This window comes from Diadema antillarum, unplaced genomic scaffold (assembly GCF_040938485.1).
Source record: "Diadema antillarum isolate AM-2024a unplaced genomic scaffold, OU_Dant_1.0 scf00000163, whole genome shotgun sequence".
NCBI lineage: Eukaryota > Metazoa > Echinodermata > Echinoidea > Diadematoida > Diadematidae > Diadema > Diadema antillarum.
The window spans coordinates 1,465,893-1,485,866 of record NW_027271052.1 but is presented as its reverse complement, the minus strand read 5'-3'; the positions used below and the strand labels follow the sequence as shown (position 1 = coordinate 1,485,866).

The window sequence follows — 19,974 nt, the reverse complement described above, 5'->3', positions numbered from 1 at the left end:
TTTGAATTAAAGAAGAGAATTGAAACATGGACTCTCAGAAACCTGCACAGGCCATTAACAATCAAGCACCATCACCTCCTAGGATAAACTATCACTAAATAACCCTTGTTCACAAATGCCAATAATGTTGCTTTGTGATGTGTTGGTTTGATGTTTGTTTTGGGTGTTCCACTGAGAAGAGACAAAAATGTCCCACCACCAAACATTAGTGTGATGAGCCATTTACATCCCACCTCAAGTCTGATAATCACTGCTACTTCTTCTGCCACATGATGTATGATCACTACAGCAAAACAAAAAATAAATTAATAGAAAAAAAATCCAAGAATAAATACATATTTATGTACAGAAAAAAGTCATTTGCTAGGTAAATCATCTGCCACAAAATAATTTTTGTTTACAGGACTGATTTTCTAGAAGCTGTACAAAATAAATGTACCACTGATAAGGTACTTGCACTAGGTAAAATGTTCTATGCAGTTTCATTGCAGGATATAAATCTGTTACTGTACAAAACTTAAAAAGGAAAACTAGAAGTGGAAAAGGCATAAAGTACAAAGAATACGGAAGTTGCAATCAGACATTTATTGTTTGTTCACCAAAAGAGGGCGGTATACAGGATGCCAATATCATCAGTTTTGTTAAAGGTCAAACAAACCAGTGTACTATCCAAACGAAATGAATGGAATGTCCACCACTAATTAAAATCAATGAGACATTCAGGGAAATGACTTTTTGACCTCTCGATATCCACCATGTAAACTGGATTTCAACCGTCTCTTTCTCATCTGGCTTGATCTAGGTTGGAGCTCCTATTCAATCTAAGTAAGCACAATCTCAGATCACAGCAGTTCCTGAGGATATATACATCTAGTCAAGCTTGGAACAAACAGTGCCATATACATCTAGCCATAGATATTGTAGGGAGCTTTAGGTTCCACCACTACTGCTTCATGACAGGATGTCTCATTACACACAAGCATGAGAGAGAGAGAGATGGGTGGAATATCAGCATCTACATTGTAGTTGGGTGAACACACAACACTCCTCAAACTTTATGGCTTTGGGAATGGACTCATGGGCTACTCCAGTAGTATCCCTCAAAATGCAGATGACTGAAACCTTTGCACTTGGCTATTCTCATTGTACTGCAGTCGTTCTAGCTTTTAATATATACCAGTGTTTAAGTAGCAGTGTCATCAAAGTACCCTCCACTAAAAGTTTAAAAACAGTAACAGAAATAAAGCATACTCAAAACTATACAAATGGAGATTATCATAAGACATATATTTGGAGAGAGCACAACAGCATGTGAATTACATGAAAGTCTCTCTGAAAAAGTCAACAACACAGTGCAACCATGAAGTCAACATTCACAGTGACAGTTTCATTCTAGTGACAAACACATACCTCACACTTATACCTGGAGTAAGATTTCAAGGTATATCTGTGGTACTCTTTTGTACTTCAGATCAAGACAACAGACAAATATGTAGCAATGGGTCTACCTGTCTGTACCAGCTGTGAAGTATCAATAAACATACTCTTTTGGATCGCATAAAAATACCTATATTCTTGAAGCTCCATGTCTGATTTGTAAATATAATTTTTCCTTCCTTTCTATGTGAGAGAGACTAATAGAAACTGAACTTGTCAGCATAAGTTTTCAAGTGGTCATTGATGGTAGCCAACAACCTTGTGAAAAGTCTTAGCATGACAAGGTGTTAACCCATTCCATACCAAATTTGAAACCCCCATAGACTTAATACAGAGGCCATCAGGGTTCCCGTATGGAACAGGTTAAGTCTTAAATGAGAATTACACTTAAACAACTAGAACATAATTCATCTTTACAAAACAAAACAAGGCAACCAACTAATAACAATAATAATAATAATAATAATAATGATTAAAAAAAAACATGAACCTCACACTTGGGGTTCTCAAATTCAGGCCTATGTTATAAATAGATCTGGAGAAATACATCATCAAGAGTCAAAGAATTCATGCATTACAATTCCGAAAATAATCTTTGTGATAAAGAGCATATGCAATGCATGAAGCCAGAAGTTATCAATGCTGTATTGTTGGTCTACATAATACTTATTAGATATATCATTCATTTACATACAATTGGAATAGAAGTTTATCTATATACACATTCTCTGGTTTTTCAAAAAGTGTCCAGATCACCAAACATGGCATTCTTTTCCTCCTTCATTTCACACAACAGTGATCAGAGAGTGGTTGGTTTGGTCCACAACAAACGAGCTAAAATACCATGAACATGACTGGTAGGCTATAAAGCAGAGACCAAATGAGGCCCGACCCACATGCATTTACACCAGGCCTCTCATAGAAGGCATGGACAATCCTGATGGACAGTGATTTACTGACATCCTCACTTCGTAGTGACACTCATAGGTAGGAAACTTACTGTATACGCCATATATTTCGCGAATCGGGAATTCCCGACGATTTCGCGAGTGGTTAAATTTGCGATCGTGGAGTCATGTATTGAACGGAGAAGAGTACACGCGTACGTCACATTCATATCGGGATCAGAGTCAATATTTTCGCGTGTCTTTAATTTTGCGAATAGCACCCGACTCGCAAAATTCGCGAAAATAAAAACCTCGCGAAATATTCGGCATATACAGTAATACCAGAGCTACTCTGGCTTTATTCCATAAGTATTTCCTTCTGTCTATAAACAATACCACTACAAGTGAATAGTAAGGATATACATCATACAGTACGCCATATATTTTGTGGGGTCTACTTTTTTTCGAATTGGGACTTCCAGACATTATTTCGCGAGTGGAGTACAGTTGGGAATAGTGAATGTACACATGCATGTCACATCAATTTCAGGAGCAGAGTTAATATTTTCACATGCTGTATTATTCACAATAGTAGTTGACTTGCAGAATTTGAAAAAAACAAAACAAAACTGTGAAACATATGGCGTATACAGCACTCTATGAAGGTGAAATGATTAAGATTTTTCCTTTGCTAAATGTGCCAGTCACAAAATTCCACACAGTATCAACACAGTTTGAATCTTCACAAATTTGCACACTTGGCAGCCAGCATTTGCACATATCAAAACTTGTATCTTGTGCTGTGTCATGATACATAAAGTTACTAACCTTTCTCTGTGGGTGTTCAGTGTCAGTTCACTAGTGCATGACAAGAGAAGACTGACAGTGTATGAATCCTACAGGAATGCATTGTAATTTTCTTCTCAACTCAGGAAGGTGTTGGAACATTCAGTGTAAACACTAACACTTGGTGTCCTTGCAATGCTTGTTCTCTACACTACCAGTGAATGAGGTGTTTGAACATTCAGTGTAAACACTAACACGTGGTGTCCTTGCAACACTTGTTCTCTACACTATCAGTGAATGAGAAAAGTTTGTGCATGCCATGAGAAGAAAAACACCATACCATGAGAACTCAAGGGTGTTTGGATACAGGTTTACGTGTGGACAAGACACTGAGGATGTTTAGGAGGTGCACAGAGTGACAGACACCTGCTATTATCCACACTATATCAATATGAGTTAGGCCTGAAGGAACATAAAATTCATAACCTGTTAGCATACTAACAAACCTTCCATGTACTAGAATTTCAGCATCCCTTGCACATCTTGTTTTCGAATACAAGGGAGTGATTTTATCATGGAACAACTCAGCATGAATTCTTTTGAGAATACTGAGATCCCCATGGAATGTGATGCCCCCATTCTATTCAGATTGTCCATATAAGTCTTGTTCTACATGCTGTCCTGCAGTTTACAATCTAACACATGTATCAACATAAATATCTTACACATTTCAGCCATCACCACCAATGTTTCGTCCTTTCTTAGACATTTTTTGAAAAACCTGTGTCACATATAAAATGATAAGACTCAAGCTGCTCAGTAATCCACATGGGCCTTTAACTAATGTGAATAATTGTTTGTAAAATGTACAATATATTTCCCAGTGTCCTTATTTTCGCAAATTTCTGGAGTTCACTAATATTTTCAAAATATTATCTCCCACTGCATGATTGTGTTATATATTCCCTCCAAGACAACAAAATGCAAATTTTTCTTAGTTTCATATCTTCACTCTGTGGGTAATGTTCACGCATTCTGCCACCCATTAAATGGTCTTGTGAGTGAAAATTTGCAAAAATTATGCATACAAAATATAATTCTTGGATATTTACAAAATGCAAATTACTCTTCTTTTTTTTCTTCAATTTCAATTATGTATGAACACTTTAGAAGCTCACTGTGGCTAATACATACCATAGAGTATAGAGAGAATGCTTAAACAGGAGAGTAACGACATCTGTAACAATGCTATATAATGTCATTTATTGTTAAAACATGGACAATGAGATTATTTCTCTTTCTGTCAAGTGCTTTTTTTTTTACATTAATTGCTATATATTATTTACTTGTCATGTGCACCTCGAGTGTTACTTTAGTGCATGATTACACCTTATTGACAATCTGTGTCTCATGAATGACTCACTAAACTACGTGTACGTAGCTTTTTAGTAATTTTGCTTGAAAATGTTGAGGGGTGGGGGTGGGTGGGGGAGGAGAGTGGCAGTGAGGGTGAGTTGTATGAATTGGGGGTATGAGGCTCCAATCTTTTAACCCTGGAAAACAATTTTGACATGAAGTCCTCAATTTAAAAATACAGCTTGACTTTCAGTGAATCAGAATTCAGCATCTACAAATTACATATGATTTCTCCACTTGATAAAACATAGCTTTGATTGCAACAAGGCCCAATGTTTGTTAAAACCTCTTGAGTCTTATCATAGATCCTCACAATTATTAAAGGAAACATTTAATATCTAACTCCTTGCTCCCACGAGATCCAGAATACGGTACGCTTGATACAGGCTGAGTGATGTTCTCTTGTAATAGCTTTCAGTATGCTATGGATCCATGGTTTGTGTCAATCATTGTAACACATACAAACACAGTCTGACCTTATACACAACTATATGGTAGCAACGGAAGGTGTGCGGTTAGAATTATTCATGTGTCTGTGAAACAACAACAATAAATGAACACAAAGATTACTGTAAAACGAGAAATCAACTGGCCCCAAAAGTTCTTGTCCACACTATATGCATTGAATGCCAGTGGCAATTCGCATGAAAATTTCATGCCACTAAAATGGCCGCTGGCTCCAATTTAAGAAAATTTCATGGCGCAAAAATGTCTTGCTTTACAGTAGGAGGGGAAGGTAGACATACATACATACAGAGGTATTTTGAACACACAACTACAGGTAACAGCTGGTGAATCCCCACAAGGTGATCAATGATCACTTTGTCATGGGATTAAGTGGAAGTGACCTTAAAATCAAAAAGCAAAATGTCTGTATAGGACTGTATGAATCTTCACATAACAGTGCCAAGAAAAGAGACTATAGGTGCGATACAAGCTACACTCTTGGTGGTGGCCACTCAGCTGGCCAGAAGTGTTGAAGAGATCATCGCCAATCGATCAGAAACTGCCTCCCTCCACGAACTGTGGGCGAGGTTTGATGGTTGCATGCCTACACAGCACCTATGTCTCACTGCAGTCTGAATTGTGCAGAGTAGTTTCCAAGCGACTCTTTGCTGACATCTCGTGGGAACTAAGGAGGAAGATAATGTCCAGCTGACAGTTCAGTTCAGGATTGAGAGAGAATGCGAGACTTGGGAAGGCATCTGATGGGGATCACTTGATGAAGGCTGCTATAACAGCCCACATCATGTCGTTGCTACCAGATTTCTGACATAGCTCCTCAGGGTCGGCTTCCAGCAAGGTTTTCACTCTATCCATGGCAAGCTGTTGACGAATATATCGAGACAAAAGACAGATTTATAATCTCATGACATCTGTCTCCCATTTAATACAAGGAATGTTTTCAGCAAAGACAGGAGCACACAGTTGAAGAGAGTAACATCTTGGGAGTATGAAATATTGTGGTAATATATGCATGAGAATAAATATGAATCGCATTAACTCTTTCTGTGTCAGGGACTTTAGATGCTGTGTATACTCCTATTGGGTTTATACACAACTCAATGCACACAAAGGGTTAGGACACAGTTGTGTATGCTTCTTTCTTGCTATTAATATTAAACATAAAGTTCCAATGCTGTCATATGAAATGTATATAAAATGAAGTTGATCATGAGGTCTCATATGACACAAAATCCACGCGGAAAAAAAAACAAAAAAAAAAAACAGATGCAATCTTTTACTCTTTAAATTTTCTTCACATGTCACCTGTGAATGATTAAATATATGCCACATAATGAATACCAGCTTAATTAAGATAATTTGTTGGAAAGTTTGTGTTACACATACAAGGTACATATATGTGTCAAGCCCCATAATACGGAAAATCAATATGCTGGAGAATTTGAACCAAACTACTGCAATTACAGCCAAACAAGCTACGCTCTACAAAGTATAATGCAATTGCACTATGTGTACTGTAACATAATATGTACAAATGTGAAATTGGTATTAATATTTAACCAAATGCAGGTGATTGAGGCTATACTTGCAAGGTCATGCCAACTATAACATGCTACTCAGAACTGCATAAACTAAGTCCAGTAATCTTTCTTGAAATGGTTATGCAACCACTTTTGTACAGTAAGGTTTAACATAACTAGAGACAGCTCATACTATTGCAAGCTGTCATTACTTTGATATGCTAGTGTAAAAAATCTCTGCATAAATGTATGAATGTGCAGCATACATGCTTTAATCTAATGGTAAGTCAAAGACACAAAACAAAGAATAGAATGTGGAGACTCTTTCAACCTCAAGTTCCGCCTGACGAATAGTTTTTATGCATTACTTACACTGAAACAGCTTCCATATTAGGCTACCGTAACACACAGCGTATTGTTGCAATAACCAAGCATGCACTATGAATGTTTGCTCCACAAACAGCAGTCCCCTAGCAGCTGTTTCTAAAAGCTGTGCAAATATCACACGAAAGCTTCCAGCATGATATATATCCTCAATGGCACTTTCCAGCTACACAAAATATTGTCGGTTGAGATGCAAAAAGCATCATATTCACTCAGTCAACATTTATTAAATGCTTTTAATTCAAACCCTCCCTCCTTTCCTGTCATGAGCAGCTAAGCCCAATGTGATGTTATCAAAAATCTATTATCATCATACTCCACAGCACATGTACTGGCTTATTCTTACAATGGCTTCACACAGTGAGGTATCCACTATCTGCAGTATCACATGATCTCACCAATTACGGCCTTCAAAGTAAGTTGTCACCCGACACATCTAAGGTGATCTCACCAAAAGGAAGGCTAACACAATTCTTCCTCACTTCAGAACCAACTTTTACCATCCATCTTGCATTCATCAATAAACATAGCACCCAAAGCAAAGGCTATGTTCAATTTCCTAGATCCCAGAAAAAGAAAGATTAAATGCGTTTTATAAAATAGAATATACCCAGCATTGTCTCACCTCGTAGTCATCATCTGATAAGGGGGCAAAAGCGTTTTCCAGGACATCAGAGGAGTGAGCCAGATAGAGGAGGGACAGCATCCGTCGGTCAAGTCTTAGGGGGTTGTTGGGCCACCTGCTTAGCACAGACTCCTGTACCTTCTTGATGATGCGCTGCTTCACGGCACTATCCACCACAGGATGTGTGGTCATGTCAAAGAGGACAAAGTTCTGCTTTTCTGTGGTCAGAACACCTTTGTCTACCAGATTCTTGGCCAGACGCTCTCGTACATTCCGTAGCTGGTATTTCAGCTTGAGAGGATTCCAAGTCTCACCTGTTCAATTCAAAGACAACATTGGAGTTTTTCATGAATCATTACGATGTGTATATTAATTGCACTGTAATATTAGCAGTTCTGGTGTAAAATCACAAACATTTTCTTCTTTATAAATTTTAGGCATTTGGCCACAGCTTAAAAGAGGTTATGTATTCCACAGTAAAATGGAGGCCACCTTGCATAATTACACTACAGGTGATATTTCATGGACTGGTAAAGTAGGGGAACATAATCAGTAAATTTAATTGGGACGTACATTACACCATACAAATTAAAGCAAGTCTTGATAGTTCAACAAAACAAAGAAATTTACACAGGAAGATTTTGTAAATCATCAAGAAATGAAAGTAGAAGATACAAAATATATTTATCCATTTCAATCTTTTCTACATATATGTAAACTATGTGATTATGAAAAAGAAAGCAATGTCAACTTAATCAGTACATCTGTCTAAACGAATCAACTATTTTTGTTAGTTTGTTTACAGGAAAATGCAAGTATTCAATAGCTGTAGGCCAGAATTAGGTCTTCCTAGCTTTATTCCTCTCCATTTTCCTTCTTCTCCCCCCCCCCCCCCCCCCAAAAAAAAAGAGAGAAACCCCCACTAATTATCATCAGATAAAATATATCTTGATGAGTAGTCCACCTGTGAAATATATGACAGTACATCTACAAGGAATTAATAAAGTACACAAACCACTAAGCAGTTCTATCCAATTCTGCACAGTCTCGGGTGGCTGGGTCTCTTTGACATGTTTGAGAGCCTCATCCAAGAGAACATCGCCCGTTGGTGAATCAGACTTGAGGAGAACTTTCCTGTTCAGCAAGCTTCTTCTCCTCATACCAGTCTTCTCTAGCTGTACCCTCCCTCGTAGTCCCAGCTCTATTAGCATACAGCCTCGCAGACCAGATGATATGCAGTCATTCCAAAATGATGTGTAACCCTGATAGCAAAAAAGGAACATTGCATTAGGAGGATTAATTACTAGCAACAAGTTGCAATCATTTATTATAGTGGGGGTGTCATAGAAGCCAGAAAGAAACGCATCACATCTAATGTTAAATCCCACAAACTGTTATTCAAAGATGAAAAGTGAACAATTCATCCATATAATCAATTGATATGCACAGCTGCTTTACAACAAAAGTTGTTTCTGACAACCTAACCTGCTTGCCTCAAGCATGTTCAACGCAGTCAAAACATGGACCTACCACATGCATGGACATTCATTGCTCGTTGATTTATGCACCTGTTTTACTGTCAAAAGTGTCAGAAAAAAAAAATGAACATGCTTTCCTGCTTTGATCCAGTCTTGTCAAGCCCTATCCAGCCTGGACAAAAACAAGATGGAGCTTTCAAAAATCTAAAAACTACATGCACAGAAGATACCTCTCTAAAATCGATAGAAATGCATGTGCAGTTGTACATGTAGTGTGCATCGCTCAAGCAGTTTCAGGGTAAACATGGACAACTAAATAACAGTAGATGACATGAATGTCTGATCATTCAGCAACATTACATGCATGGCGTCAAGTGTCCCCTTCAGTAATTACCAATTTTGTGACACAGAATTTGTCATGTTCGAGGTTTGCTGCTCCCCATCATCGGTGCTTGTTCAATAGGGGAGTTGAGACTGAAAAGGCACCTAGGCCAAATGAGACCGAAGTGATGGAAATGGTTTTTTTGTCAGACAATGCAAAATAACACTTAATTTAAACCCTTCACGACCCCACCTTTGACCTTCCGCTAGGGCACCCACTTGGGGCGCTACTCACCACAATATAAATATATAGAAAATATGTCAAATCATGTTTCATTTTGTTTCTTATATTCTTCATATTTTTCTCCGAGAACAATCACTTCCATATTTGCCACAAAAGAAGACCAATTCAGTGGTTTGTTCTATGCCTGCCTGTCCCATTTGAGAGTGCTGATTTTTTTTGTCTTTTGTCTTCTTCTAACATCACACAAAGTGAAAGACGTTACAACAGGCACAAAATCCTCAAAGAAGGTAAATTCCTGTGAAGTGTCACTTATGTTACTGCATGTCCTTCAAGAGAGAATGGCTATGGGGAAAAAGCAATCCCATTTTCATTTGATCAAGCTCTTGATCTGTGTGCTGATGTCTAGACCTTTGACTTTCAGGAGAATCTAAGCCTCATCTGAATAATTCCCAGTGGGGCATTGCAAACCAACTTATGCAGTTTTCCTTTGCTAACCTCCACTAAAATTGGAAAAACAAAACAAAACAAAACAAGAAAGCAAAACAAAACAACATACTGTGTTTCAATTGAGTACAAGGAATACACTGTACATCCAACTCTTTGTTGTGATTGTGCAGAAAGTGACTTAAAGTGAATTAAAAGACCGATATTGGGCACATGACTGCGTATTTTAAAACAAGAAACAAGAATTGGTAATATAGACAGTGCCTACATGTATTGTACAAGATTGTACTGTAAAGACATTACAGCTTTACGTTGTCATGCTAATCACACAAATTGATGTTGGTCTTGAAAGTGATCTTATAACATTAAAAGGAAGAGCAAGCATCAAATGTTATTAAATGTATGGGTTAACAGGTAAGAAGTCTAAGGAATTCTTCCCACCTACTGCTGAGCCTATGAGGCAAAAAGAGCAGAGCAGATCTGAATTGCCAGGAAAATTACATTAAATAACCACTTGCCTGTTAAGTACACACACTTGTTAAGGGGTCGGAGTGGTTGAACAAACTACCCATCATGCCCATTGTCCATTCAGGCGGGGAAGTGAAGAGAAATGCATCATACATGTACTGTATACCGGTACGCCATATATTTCACGAATCTAAATTTTCGCAAATCGGGAATTCCCGACGATTTCGCAAGTGGTTAAATTCTCAACTGTGGAGTCCTGTACTGAACGGAGAAGGGTACATGTGTACATCACATTCACATCAGGATCAGAGTCAATATTTTTGCGACGTCTTTAATTTTGTGAATAGCACATGACTCACAAAATTCATGAAAATAAAAACCTTGCGAAATATTCAGCGTATTGAGTACATTTGTGGAAGTACAACAGAGAAGTAGAACTAGATTAAACCTACCAGAATTCAGCCACTTACTGTAAGCTATTCTGCAATATTTTTCCTACTAAAATATTATACAAATCATTTCTACAATGTATTTTAGATATATCAAACTTCTTCTATCTCAATTGTGGTTTTGTCAAATACATCATAGAATTTCAAAACATCCAAAAATATATCGCTATGATAACCAACCAGAATCCGACTGCCCCAGCCAGAATTCAGTGAGGCGAGGATACACGTTCAATACTGCTGAAAAATGATCGCACCATACCTTGTTGGCGCAAGGTTGCATTGGAGACATTCTGGCGCCTCGTGGTGACCGAATTCTGGCAAGTCGGCACTTGCATTCAACCCCTGTACATTGAGTCATTGCATTGGCACGTACAGAGATTTTTTGTTTTGTTTTGTTTTTCTTGTGCATTTTTGTGGATATCATCAATCCGAGCTTGCGATAAACAAAAAATCTCTCAACAGAACAGTATTTATTTCTCGATTTTTAATGCCTTTTCCGAGACTCTGAATCTTAACACTGTACTACTGTGCACTTTGGCATTTTTGACAGCAAAATTTGGGATTTTGAAAGGGTTTATGGAGGTGACTAAGGGACTTTCCTGTTGTGAACAACAGTTCCAGTACAGACACAATATATATGTGAAATGATGTAATATGTGTGTGTTGCAACAATAGAATTTGCTGGCTTGTGATTAACCCCAGGGCACTTCGTTGTACATGATTATATTGTGGGAGCCCCCTAAGTCAACAGAGTGTCATCTCTGTACTTTGAAAAAAGAAACACAAATTTAAGCACCTCAAAATGTGCCCTATTTTAGCCGCAAATGGTTCACTTTTATATGATTCGTATCTAATTCATACCCGTCGTGCACTTGCTCATTTCCAGACTGATCCCATGGTCTTGAAAAGATGTTTTTCTACGAGTTCATCTCCATAACATCCCCCATTCCTTCCTTCATTTTTCGAAGCAACCTTTGCAAGGCACATTGCGCATTGGTGATATGAATATATGCATGAGTCGCAATGTCTTAAGCCTTTGGACAAGGCCCTTTTGCGGTGTTGTGGTGAGTGAATGGGGTTTGAGTGAAATGTGCCCAGCAGAGAGCGACCGGGCACCACACGATGTCGCGCAGCAAGGGTGCGTTGTTAAAAGGCTACACTGCCAATGGCTAGCGCATGCACACAGGTTTCAAATTCATCGAGAAGAACAGTTGTCGTTCTTACAGATTCCCCTCGACCGAATCAACAAAAGTCATAAATTTGGACAGAAAGGGACTATTTGAAGAACCAGATGTTGCATAATGCCAGTTGTCAACAATTGTACTACATTTGTACGTATTCAAATCGAAGAAAGTTTGAGAATTGTTGGATTTGATGGGTGATACTACCCTGTACAAAACCAAAATTCCTAGAATCCGTAAAAGCGCTGGGGTTGGTCGCAGTTAGTATACAAATGCATAAACCAGTTCACGGTTCCAGTCTGAGCATGTGCGGTTAAAGGTCATGCAGACCTTCTCTTGAAATGGATTTGCAACTGAGGTATTTAAAACCTAGACAGGGTTTCATGACAACTATGTTGTAAATGAACCAGGTGCAGATTGGTATTTACAGGTGAATGTGCATTCTTTTCAGCAACATTAACAAAAGCCATTCATGCAGCACCGACATGTAAATGACCACTTCTTGCATGGCTGTTTTCAACTGCTCTGGTTGAAGACTGTTCCATGTTTTGCAAAATCTGTGGTTGGAGAGGTCAATGCAGACTACTGCTAACTATGAACTGGCTTATTCCGACTGATGCACGAAAAGGTAAGTGCATCATCTGTGTTATAGAATGGGTAATTTTCTTACCAAAAATCCATTTTTTCTGTAATGTTACTCAATGGCAAATTTACAGGATACATTTCCTTTTGGCTTGCTATAGACGAGAGCCCAAAAATCATGCATCAAGTATTTACTGGACATATGGAAAAAAGTACTGGATGCATGATTTTCAGCCAATCATCTTGTACGGAGTGTGCAAACTTTGGTTACAAGTGTGCGTACTCTTCCTACAAGTGCACAATAACATGCTTACCACTGTGATTCAGCGTGTGGCCAGTACAAAATCAACACATAGCTCTCGACCAATGAGATAGCAGGATTCTGGCTACCCATAACACACAAATGCTGCACAGGTTTGAGTGCGTCAGTCGGAATTGTGTGCATAAGGTAACCACTATGGAATGCTTAACCCATGAGGGAAAGCCGAGTGGGTTTTGGCTAAATTCCATAGTCACTGCATGCACACTATTCCGACTGACGCACCTAAAGACATGTGTGTAATCTGTGTTATATGAAGAATGGAGACAATTTTCTTGCCAAAATTCTGTTTTTCGACCATGTTACATGATGGTAAATTTGTTATTAAATAATAGATTATCAAATTACATCAAGTTATTAAATATGTATTTCCTTTTGGCTTGCCATAGACGAAAGCTCGAAAATCATGCATCAAATACACTGGATGCATATTTTTTTTTCAACCAATAGGCATCTCATATTGTTAAAGTGGTTTCTTTCGCATACAGATACTTTCGCGGTTTCCATCGGTGCCGACTTTTTCGCTTGTGTTTAAATTCGCAGTCAGCAAAATCTGTGAATTCACAGTTGGCAAAAACTGTTTTATCTTGCACATGAAAACCCAAACTAGAGTATAATCCACTTATTCTTTTATTTATCAAATAGAAATTAAAATAACAGTACAATGACCGCATGCGTGGGGCACACTACGGTTTGCACTCCCACCGTTCTGAGCGAAGATGTCATGTCACACTCAGCGCACTGCACGCACCATGCCGTTGCTCCCTACCATAGCAGACGACGGCAAGCTAGTATCGGTTGATGATCGGTTTGCTATCGCTTTCAATTATAAAAGGTTTTCCCTCATTGGTCGGCTTGCTCTCCCACAATGCCTTCCGAAAATGACATCATCGCTTTCTTCCATTCATAAGCTTTACGTTGATACCATGTACACCTGCGTGGCTTACTGGAAAACGACGTAGATTTTCCGTATAATTTCGCCCTATATTATGGAATTTTCCGGCAATCTGTGCCAGGAATATGTCATCAAAGGAGTAGTTTTGGTCATACATGCAATTTTTTTTCATCCTCGTGGTATTTTTTGATGAATTCTCAAGCGATTAATCTCTGTTTTGATACACTTTTACCGTGTGCGAGTATGTGCAATGTATGTGCGAGGATGTTTGAAGTGCATAGATCAATGTTGAAAATGTTCCGTAGCGAGTGACCTACCCGATACTTCTGCGGTGCACTGCAAGGCTATTAGGGTACATACAAACGGGATACGAGAGCGGGATAGCGTGCAGTGACTTCACGCGCTGTGCATGCTAGCGATGCAGCAAGCGAGACACAGTGCTCACAATACACACGGCCAACGCAGTTGTGGCTCAGCCAATCAGCAATGAGGTAAGACCTGGCAAGTGCATCGCGGAGCGGAGAGAGCCCGAGAGAGAAGAGGCCAAGATATTTTTAGCTCTCTCATTGCTGCGATCGTTAAGCCGACAGTCGTGATATCGATATTCTGTACGCAATCGGGAGTTGAGTGGTGGAGCGGCAGGCATTCTCAGTGGGTTCTGAGGCGACATGAATTATGCATGTCGGAGATCTGCGCTTGCGCTGTGTTGTCTGAGGCGCTGCTTAAACTGTGTACATGGCATATGGCAGTCAAACCGTAGTGGCGCATACGCACAGGAGTTGACCTACATTACGCGGTATCACTGTGTGTGTGTTGACCATCAATACACTAAATGCGTGGAATCTTTGCGTGTGCATGTGCGCAATAGCATTGTAACAAGCGGCGAGTTCAAAATATTTCCTTGCGTGGTTAATTTCGCGCAACTTTTCAAAACATTTTCGCTTGATGTTAAATTCGCGGTTCAACATCGAAGCGCGAAAATAAAACCACCGCGAAAGAAACCATTTTTACAGTAGATCATACTGAGTGCGTGAAAACTTGCTTTGTGCACAAACCTTTGTTACAAGTGCACGCACTCTTGCTACAAGGGCGCGATAACATGTTTACCACTGTGAGCAGCGTGTGGCCAGAACAAAATCAACAAACAGTTCTCAACCAATGAGATCGCAGGATTTTTGCCTCCCATTTTATAACTTGTGACGAGAGCTGGCAGGTTGCCAAATACTGGTGGGCCTAGCCTAGACCCTAATCGATAATCTACACTACTCAAAAAAAGTTAAGGACCACTTTTTAACGTACATAAAAATTTTATACAAGGTGTTTTATTTCTGGAAATACCTCAGTACAACTGTCCTAAATGTCCTTAAACACGCTGTAATCAATTTCACGCATGGGTGGTTTCAGTTGTTGCACAATGTCTCTCGCATCACTGCACATCCTGAAAAGTGGGCCCCGAGGGGTATCAGCTACCGACATGAAGTGGTAAAAACGAATGTCTGAGTGTCTTTCAGGCAGTTCAGTAACGAGTGTGACCACCTCCTGCAGCAATAACGGCTTCACAGCGCTGTCTCATGGAGCTGATGAGGCGATTGATGTCTCTGACATCCAGTGCATCCCATGCAGCCTCCAGAGCAACACCCAGCTGCTGCAGTCCAAGTGGATGGGCTTCGAGCTGCTCGAGACTCCTCCCCATCATGTCCCAGACGTGCTCTATCGGGTTTAAGTCCGGGGACCTCGCTGGCCACTCCATACGCTCAATCCCCTGGCCCTCAAGGAACTCGGTCACCACCCTAGCTCGGTGGGCACGGGCATTGTCATCCATGAAAATGATGTTTTGTCCCACATTTTCTGCAAATGGCACCACTATAGGTTCAAGGACCTCATCCCTGTACCTCACTCCTGTCATTGCTCCCCCTGGGACCACGTAGAGACGAGTACGGTTGGCGTAGGTGATGCCTCCCCACACCATGACGCTGCCTCCCCCATAACGGTCATGTTCTGCAATACAGGGGTCTGCAAATCTCTCCCCTGGTCGCCTCCAGACTCTCGAACGTCCATCATTGTGGTCAAGGGAAAATCTGCTCTCATCTGTGAACAGAACTCTACGCCATTGCTGTCTGGTCCATCTGACATGCTCCCGGGCCCAGTTGAGACGAATTCTTCTGTGAGCAGGGGTGAGTGGGACACACTGAGCTGGCCGTCTGGCATGCATATTGGCTCTGTGAAGTCGGTTACGGATTGTTTGAGTGGAAACAATCACTCCAGTTGCTGCAGCGAAGTCATTGTTGAGGCGTCGTGCACTGTGAAAGCGGTTGCGGAGGCTGAGATTCGTCAAGTAGCGATCATCTCTAGGGGTTGTCGAAACTGGTCGGCCACTGCGGGGTCTCTCGGAGTATAGCCCTGTCTCTCGGTGTCTTTGATTTGCTCTGCTAATGACACTGTGTGACACGCCCATCATTCTGGCTACTCTTCGCTGACTGAGGCCAGCTTCCAGCATCCCTAGGGCTCTGGCTACATCTGTTTCACTTAGGTGGTGTCTTGGCATTGCTGTTGTCGGCAAGTTGTTGATTGTACAGACTAAAGACAGAAAATGCTTTGGAAGACACTTGTCTTATGGCCCACTGCAATGATGCCAGAGACATCATGAAAGAACTGCATGTGTGAAATTGATGTCATTGTGTTTGATGGCATTCTGGACAGCTGTATCTTGGCATTGCTATTGTCAGCAAGTTGTTGATTGTAGAGACTAAAGACAGAAAATGCTTTGGAAGCCACTTTTGTACGGGCACATTGCAATGATGCAAGAGACATGAAAGAACTGCATGTGTGAAATTGATTTCATTGTGTTTGATGGCATCCTGGACAGCTGTATCTTGGCATTGCTGTTGTCAGCAATTTGTTGATTGTAGAGACTAAAGACAGAAAATGCATTTGAATCCACATTTGTACCACTTCACAATGGGCCCACTTTTCAGGATATGCAATAATGCGAGAGACATCATGCAACAACTGAAACCACCCATGTGTGAAATTGTTACAGGGTGTTTGAGGAGATTCAAGACAGCCATATTCGGGTATTTCTAGAAATACAACACCCGGTTTGAAAATTGTATACACACATTAAAAAGTGGTCCTTAACTTTTTTTGAGTAGTGTATTTCAATTTAGGGTAACACCCCCAGTATTCGGTCACTTAAGCTTTTTTGCAATATTTTTCAAACTAAAATAATACATACATACATCATATCTACAGCAATGTATGTGAAATACCAGTTGGTATATCAAATTTCTTTAATCTCAATTTTTATTTTGCTAAATATCACAAAGAATTTCACAAAATCCCAAAATATATCACCTTGAAAATTCCCCAGAATACGGTCATCATGACCAGTATTCGGACACGCGATATGCACGTTCAAAGTCAATGCGTGTTCAACGCAGCTAAAAAATGCGCCGCGTGCTACCTTGTTGACGCAAAATTGCATCAGCGATGTTGCGGTGCCCATTAGTGACCGAATACTGGGGAATCGGCACTTGCATTCAACCTTTGTACATCAAGACACTGTATCGGCATGTACGGAAATTTTGCTTTTCTTTTGCGTTTTTGAGGATACCATCACACTCCAAGCTTGCGATAAGCAAAAAATCCCGCGAGAGAACGGCACATTTCTTGATTTTTAGCGCTTTTTCGGCGACCCGTACTCTTAAAACTGGACTCAATCCTCGCGCGCTTTTGGAAAGTAGCGCCGATTCTGCATTTTTGACGGTAAAATTTGGAATTTTGGATGCATTTTTGGAGGGGGTTAAGGGAGTTTCCTGTTGTGAATAAGTGTGCAAGTATGTGAATTGATGTGACTTGTGTGTGTTGTGACAGTTGAACTTACTGCCGGTGACAAGCGATAAGTGACCGAATACCGGTAGCTGACCGAATACTGGTACCCTTGGCCTTACCCTACTTATTTAGAAGTTTAACATTAGTGGTTTCTGTAAATTTTGTGCTCTGAGAAAATCGTAGGCTGTGTAGCATTCCACTGAACAAGAATGAAAATTAAAAAAGAACCACAGATTTCACATTTCTTTAAGCTAAAATAGTAGGGTGGAACATCCTATTACCGGACGCTTTTCTTTGTGGCTTTGAATTCCGTACTCATAGAATGAAATTTCGGCTAAAAACAACACCACTTATTCACAGACTCATGGAAATTACGAATTCAGCCAACTTACGTCATTTCTTCGTTCCAGTTTTTAGAAAATATGCTTCAAACATACCCCTCTAAAAATAGTGGTTTTTTGCGCGGTGCAAAATCGCATTGTATTACCGGACGCTATTTTCGTAATCGAATAATCGAGGTCTTTCGCACCTAATCCTTGCACCAGAATCACAATTCATCCCACAAATCACCGTACACATTCTCACCGAGCGGATGACACACAAAAAATTCTGCAAATGAAGCTCAAATTTCGTATTTTACAGTAAAATGTCTGTCTTGACCATTTCGAACAGTTCACGCAATAAAACCTTGTGAGAAATCGACAACTGGTTAGAGTATACGTGCTTTGTCTATGGGAGCTGCACGCGCGGGTGATGAGTTGCGTGCCCCTTAGCGCACAACTATTCCGCATCGTTCTCGTTTGAGGACGATAATATAGCTACAATTTTTCCGATATTGATCAGTGAACTTTTGGTTCTAATAGAATCTTCAGCATTTTTCCTGTATGTGAGTGGGATTTCATAGAATTTCAGTCGCGAAATGTGATTCAAACATGCATAAATATTAACTATAAACGTGGTGCGGTTCACTCAACTATAAATTTGAGGTAAAATTTGAATTTTTTCGTGTTTTTACATTTTTATGTGGCGTTTTTTGCGATTTCGGTCCACACAAAGTTCTGTGACTGTGAGGCTAATCTACGAAGTCTCGCGCGTACAGAATGTCATTAGTACGCAAAAATGTGCGTGTCCGGTAATACCATGGTGTCCGGTGACACCATGCTTGCCCCTACTAAAATAGAACAGTCCCAGGCGTCGGTCTACTCTGCCTTTTTTGCAGGAGGCTGATAACATCCACTCTGGCTCTACTGACCCTCGGTGCATTGATCAAGGATGACTGCGACTGTAGTGTAACTAAAAGTGTCGTAAATTTAGTCTCACTGCACTGCCACACCTGTGATACCTGAGCTGTCGTATCAAACCCTAGTGTGTTTCACTTGCAGTAGAACAGTATCAATCAACCACAGGAACACCACGGTCCGCAGCACACTCGCACACTTCACAGTGTCTTCTGTAATGAACTATTTATAATGAAGCCAAAGCCAAAAGGGAGTGTAGTACGAGTATACAGTGGCCGACGTGTGACGACGACAGGTCTCGTCCATCTCTTCTGTGTGGGGTATCGTCAGTGATCGTCACTGACACTCCGGTGTTGGCTGACCATTCGCCCTAAATGCTTCGTAAAACGTTAAAAGTTAAATCTAGTTGGGTGGTTTAACATGCGGAAAATTTATTATAATTGGCTATGTATGATTGTAGCAATGTTTACCTCTTTATCTTTGAGACCCAGGAGTAAGACCTCTTCCATTAGCGTTAATCTCGTTTCTTTCGACTCTTCAAAATCTTCCTCGTTATGCTCGTCTTCATCGATGGAATTTGTTCCTTCTCCTCCCTCCGCTCCCCTTGATGAAGCAGCCGAATGTCTTTGAACCAGAGTACTACCCCTCTGAGTTAAGGAGGTCATGTTTATTCAAGAAAGTTTAATAAAATGTCTCCAAACTAATGAAATGTGTATTCGTCGGCGGAGCAAGGATTAGCACAATATCGCAAAATGGCTGCTCCCGTGAATAATGACGTCAAAATCCTTGACTTGAGCAGACGTGTGATGGCGTAGTGTTGTTTTTCAGCGTCACGGCACGGGGGTGGGAGCTGGAGACTGACCTCTCCTTTCTTTCTCGCGTTTAATGAGCACTGAAAACCAATTCCAGTTTTATCTATTTTTTTCTTGCTAATTTGACGAAAATTTTGCCCTACACAGTAATGATGATTTATTGGTGTATATTAAAAAGCTAATGTATTTGTG

General features: G+C 40.1%; 1 protein-coding gene across 1 annotated transcript; it reads right to left on the bottom strand.

The window, feature by feature from the left end:
* Positions 1-4,603: 4,603 nt before the first annotated feature.
* Positions 4,604-19,722, bottom strand: LOC139722306 (Golgi phosphoprotein 3-like). Its single transcript, XM_071633615.1, has 4 exons — positions 19,441-19,722; positions 8,536-8,782; positions 7,521-7,834; positions 4,604-5,852 (listed from the first exon to the last, which is right to left on the bottom strand). Exons 1-4 carry the CDS (start codon positions 19,633-19,635, stop codon positions 5,742-5,744), a joined length of 867 nt encoding a protein of 288 aa, XP_071489716.1. The 5' UTR covers positions 19,636-19,722; the 3' UTR covers positions 4,604-5,741.
* Positions 19,723-19,974: the final 252 nt, after the last annotated feature.